We start from the raw sequence: 5,939 nt of genomic DNA on the forward strand, positions 1-5,939 counted from the left end.
TCACTGACAACATCATTTGTGCATATGAGTGCTTGCATTTTATGAAAAGGTCGAAAGCAAAGATGAACAATTATTGTGCTCTCAAACTGGATATGATGAAGGCATATGACAGATTGGAGTGGCCTTATTTAAGGGCCATTAGGGATAAACTTGGCTTTTCTCAACAATGGATAAATACGGTAATGGGCATGGTCTCTTCAATGTCCTTTTCTGTTCTTTTTAATGGTGAAAAGCTTGATTATTTTAGACCAACTAGAGGAATCCGACAGGGAGACCCAATTTCCCCTTACTTATTCTTGATCGTAGCAAAGGGCATTTCGTGCCTCCTGAAATCCAGTACATAGTCATCAATTGCAAGTATTAAGGTGTCACCTACAGCTCCCACCATAAACCACCTTTTGTTTGCAGATGACAACCTGCTGCTTTTTAAGGCTAATGTTGAGGGGTCAGTTGCAGTGTCAAACCTGTTGGACACGTACTGTAATGCTTCAGGACAGCGTATCAATCATGACAAGTCATCCATCTTTTTCAGTCGAGGTTGTCCGGGCTCTACAAGAGAAGTGATTAAGAATTCCTTGCATGTTCACAACGAGTCATTGAGTGATCGTTATTTGGGCATGCCAACGAATGTGGGACACTCCAAGAATGGAACGTTCAAGTATCTGAGATATCGTGCGTGGGAAAAGGTTAAAGGATGGATGGAAAATTACTCTCTGCAGCTAGAAAAGAAGTTTTGATCAAGTTAGTCGTGCAATCAATACCAGTATATTCTATGTCGTGCTTTAGACTACCAAGGGGCTTGTGTGACGGTATAACTTCCATCATTTGGCAGTTTTGGTGGGGGTAAGCAAGGAAGAAGAAAACCGAGTTGGGTTGCTTGGGATACAATGACACAGCCAAAACACTTGGGAGGCCTTGGATTCTGTGACATGGAAATCTTCAACTTAGCACTCCTTGCGAGGCAAGCATGGAGAATTATGACTGGCGAAACCTCGCTAAGCGCCCGAGTACTGAAGGATGTTTACTTTCCACACTCTACACAACTGGAGGCAAAACTGGGTGCTCATCCTTCTCAGGTTTGGCGAGCAGTTTTAGATGGAAAGGAGATCTTATCACAGGGTATTGTGAGGAGGATTGGTGATGGGGAGAGCACAAATATATGGGTACATAATTGGATCCCGAGAGATAGCTTTAAACGGTTACATCCCTCGTGCCTCATCCACCAGAGAGAGTTGCGGAACTCATCGACGCCACTACAGCACAATGGAACGAGGGGCTGATCCACACTGTGTTTACCCTTTTGATGCAAATGAAATTCTGAAAATACCAGTTTGTACGCGGAAACTACCAGACTTCTAGGCGTGGCATGAAGAGGACAGAGGCATTTTCACAGTCCGCTCGGCATACCGGATGGTCTTGCAGATGAAGCTGAGTAGAGAGAATTGGTGGCATGAGACCGAGGGTTCATCCACGGGGCAGGAGAGCAAGGTTTGGAGCGCGCTATGGCATATTCAGGTTCCCTCGAAGCTACATATGTTTCTCTGGCGACTAGCTAGACACTCGATGCCAAGCGGGGAAGTTCTTCACCACCGCCATATGGCAGACACCGATTCCTGTTGCTTGTGTGGAGCTTGGGATACATGGCAACATGCTCTTCTTACATGCGCATTGTCCAGTAGTGTATGGGCCCTTGCGCCCGACGAGTTGGTAAAGAAGATCACTGAACACCAAGAAGAAAGTGCAAAGGACTAGCTCTTCGCATTGCATGAAATATTAGATGTTCAAGATTTTATTTGTGTGGTCGTCACCATGGGCGATCCGGGGAGCAAGGAGGAAGGCAATTCATGAGGACATTTTTCAGCCGCCACATGCGACCGATTCTTTCATCAATAAGTACTTGTCAGAGGTAGAGATAGTCAACAAAAGAGGCCAGAAGCAAGCGATACAGAGGGCGCCTCGGACGTCATCTTGGGTGCCTCCAGTTCAAGGAAGCGCAAAAATCAATGTCGACGCAGCGCTGTCTATGAGGGGGAGGTATGGTGCAATAGGAGCAATATGCAGAGACCAAACCGGAGCCTATCTTGGGGCCTCATCGATAGTTTTCAAGCACATAACAGACCCTCAAACCCTGGAAGCACTAGTTATAAGGGAAGCTCTTTCACTAACCGATGATCTATATGTTCAACGCATTCAGATTGCAATGTGGTGGTTGATGATATAAAGCAGGGCAATTTAGCTGCTTATGGCGCGGTGTTATGTGAGATTTCAGACCGTTCTTCAGTTTTTCTTTCATGTAATATAGTTCATGAATTTAGGAGCTCAAACTTTGAGGCTCACAACCTAGCGAAACATGCTCTTTCTCTCGGGGGGTGGTCGCCATGTTTGGTTAGGCCATCCCGGAGATCTTTCGTTCGTCCCTGTAAACATTGTGACGGGTTAATAAAGGTTTCGTGAGGTTGTCTAAAAAAACAGACAAGTACTAGTGTCAGAATTGCAGCGCAACTCTTAAAGAAGTAAACGAGAGTGACAAAACTTAAAACATTCGGTGGCACAATTTCCCATAAACACAAGTCTGTGTTAGGGTTCGAACCGACGTCCTCTTGCCACCATCATTAATGAGACTAGACGAGCCCCGTGTGTTGCTGCAGGAACATTGTTATATATTGTATGGATAAGTGGTAGAAGACTAATGTTAATGCAAAAAACAAATATAAACATGTCTTACATGAATTAACTTTCTAGAAAAAAAAACCATGCATGAAGAGATTAATGGAAAAAGTAACTTATAAAGCCATGCATGACTTGGTGACGTGACATTGTTGCATGGAGAGAAAAATTAGATAGTGTGTTGTAGCTATTTAAGAATAGAGGATTAGGTGTCTAAGATGGCAGCCCAGTGAATATGAATTACAAGCCGCAAACAGATTAAACTTATTTTGAAATTTTAAACTTGATTTTGTTTTTGAAAGAAACCAAAATGTTTTTTGAAAATAAACATTTTCTAATTTCTGAACAAATTATTAAAAGTCAAAAAATTTGTGAAACCCAAACATTTAATGAAAAAGGAACAAATTTTAAAGGGAGACATTTTATTAAATTACGAACAATTTTTTGAAAATGGAAACATCTTCTGAAGAATAAGACCAAATTTAATAAATGAAACATTTTTTGAAGTTACGAACAAAATTTGAAAAATGCTAAAAAAATTAAAATTCCCTGAACAATTTTTGAATTCACAGACACATTTTGAAACCATGATTTTTTTATTTGTGAACATATTTGGAAAGTGAAATTCCCGTCCATTTTATAAATTTGCGAACCAAAATTCAAAGGCGAACCTTTTTTTTAGATATCCAGACATTTTTCTATTTTGCGAATAAATTTTGAAAATATGAACATTTTTTTATTTGGGAACTAATTTTGAAATTGGGAACATGTTTTGAAATTTGTAAACATTTTATCAATTTTGGAAAACAATTAGAATGCATTTAAATTTAAAAAATTTAACATTTTCAAATTTTGGAACATTTTTTCAAAGAAGTGAACAAATTTTAAAATTCTATTTTTTGAATTTGTGAATATAATTCAAAACATGATAATTTTTAATAATGAACAAAATTTAAAAAATCATTTTTCATATTTCTGAAGATTTTTTGAAAAATAAAATAAAATGAGGAATGCAAAGGGAAAAAACAAAGAAAATAGAAAACGAAAATGGAAAGAAAAAAAGGAAAAATATTAGAAAAGAAAATAAACAGGAAAAAACCAAAAAGAAACAGAAAATGACATAAACCGGTTCATGTCCTGAAAGTAAGGCTAGAAGGTTCCTAAAACCAGAAAAACCGGACTGGAACCTTCTAGAGCATTTTTATAACCGTCCGGTACTGGAGCCATATACTGATAATTGGGCCGGCTCGTGTCCCTGGTGCTGTGCGAATGAACAACAATCTGTCGCAGGCTGCGGCAGATAGGACTGTCCCTCCTCGTCGGTGGAATGCCCATGTCGTCGTCGCACCGGATAAGCCTCGCCGATCTCCTATCCTCTCGGCGAGACAAAACCACACAAAATCGCGCGCAAAAACTACCCCACAACCGCACGGCGTACGCGCGCACGCCGTCGAGGTCCACCATGACCATGCTCGCTTCCCTCTTCTCCCCCTCCCCTCTCCTCACCACCGCCGCCTCCACCTCCTCCTCTGCCACCTCGCTGCCAGCGCCACACGCTGTGAGGCTCCCGGCTCCCAGGCCGCTCACCGCCACACTGGCCGCGGCAGCCGCGGCCGGCCTCCTCCTGCTAACCCCCGCAGCGCCGTCGCACGCGGAGGCGGAGTTCAAGGTGTACTACGGCACGGCGGCGAGCGCGGCCAACTACGGCGGGTACGGCGGCAACGCGAACAAGAGGGACGCGGCGGAGTACGTGTACGACGTGCCCGAGGGGTGGAAAGAGCGTCTGGTGTCAAAGGTGGAGAAGGGCACCAACGGCACGGACAGCGAGTTCTTCAACCCGCGCAAGCGCTCCGAGCGGGAGTACCTCACCTTCCTCTCCGGGTTCCGCAAGCTGGCCCCCGTCGGCGCCGTGCTCGACAACCTCGCCCTCTCCGACGTCGGGCTGCAGGACCAGATCTCGTCGGCGGACGACGTGACGTCGGCGGAGCGGAAGGACGCGGACGGGCAGGTGTACTACGAGTACGAGGTGGCCGGCGCCGGCGCGCACAGCCTCATCTCCGTGACGTGCGCCCGGAACAAGCTGTACGCGCACTTCGTCACGGCGCCCAACCCCGAGTGGGGGCGCGACGAGGCCGTCCTCCGCCGCCTGCACCAGTCCTTCAAGACCGTCGACTTCAGCGGCCAAGATTAACATGCATGCTGCGCGCGTGGCGTTGTAATTAATTAAGCGGTTTTGTATAGGCGCTATCATCGAGGAAGAGGTAATTGATCTGGATGATTATTCAGAACCGGCATACAGTATCTTGATCTGTAAATTGCTTTCTTCCTCTGTGTAAGACCAGCAGTGCTGCTGTAGACTGTAGTGTTAGCAACGAAACGGTTCAAATGGAGTGAATGAAAGTTAACCTGGGCACTGTTAATTATCCAATCCTGTAAAATTCACCCAAATGATAAATGCCACACGTGTGGCACGAAGCAGTCTGATCCTGAGTTTTTTACAACTAAAGTTGTCATCCAAAATAAAAAGCAAACAAAAAAAAGACTGAAACTTGTCATCTGAAAATAAAGTTGTCATAAAACCTGCCATAAAAAACGCTCAGAGTTGCCATGTTCTCGTGCCACACGTGTAATACTTATCAAGGTCCTTAATTTAACATTACTAATTTTGTATGAATTTCACTGAACACATTTCGATTTTCGATGATTTGCTTGACATTTCGGTGTTCCATCTCATAAAAATATGCCCTAGAGGCAATAATAAAATAGTTATTATTATATTTCCTTAATCGTGATAAAGGTTTATTATTCATGCTAGAATTGTATTAACCGAAAACTTAAATATATGTGTGCATACATAAACAAATACCGTGTCCCTAGTGAGTCTCTACTAGACTAGCTCGTTGATCAAAGATGGTTAAGGTTTCCTAACCATAGACATGAGTTGTTATTTGATAACGGGATCACATCATTAGGAGAATGATGTGGTGGACAAGACCCATCCGTTATCTTAGCATTTGATCGTTTAGTTTATTGCTACTGCTTTCTTAATGTCAAATACATATTCCTTGGACCATCATATCATGCAACTCCCGGATACCGAAGGAATACCTTGTGTGCTATCAAACGTTACAATGTAACTGGGTGGTCATAAAGATGCTCTACAGGTATCTCCGAAGGTGTCTGTTGAGTTGGCGTGAATTGAGGTTGGGATTTGACACTCCGTGTATCAAAAAGGTATCTCCCGGCCCTCTCAGTAATACAACATCACAAGA

The 5,939-nt window shown here is 43.5% G+C and overlaps 1 protein-coding gene across 1 annotated transcript; it reads left to right on the top strand.

Moving 5' to 3' along the window:
- The first annotated feature begins 3,965 nt into the window (after positions 1 to 3,965).
- On the top strand, positions 3,966 to 5,080 carry LOC109758877 (thylakoid lumenal 19 kDa protein, chloroplastic). The gene has a single exon (XM_020317739.4). The coding sequence runs from the start codon at positions 3,995 to 3,997 to the stop codon at positions 4,856 to 4,858; it is 864 nt and encodes a 287-aa protein (XP_020173328.2). The 5' UTR covers positions 3,966 to 3,994; the 3' UTR covers positions 4,859 to 5,080.
- Positions 5,081 to 5,939: the final 859 nt, after the last annotated feature.

This window comes from Aegilops tauschii, chromosome 7 (genome assembly GCF_002575655.3).
Source record: "Aegilops tauschii subsp. strangulata cultivar AL8/78 chromosome 7, Aet v6.0, whole genome shotgun sequence".
In the NCBI taxonomy this organism is placed as follows: Eukaryota; Viridiplantae; Streptophyta; class Magnoliopsida; order Poales; family Poaceae; genus Aegilops; species Aegilops tauschii.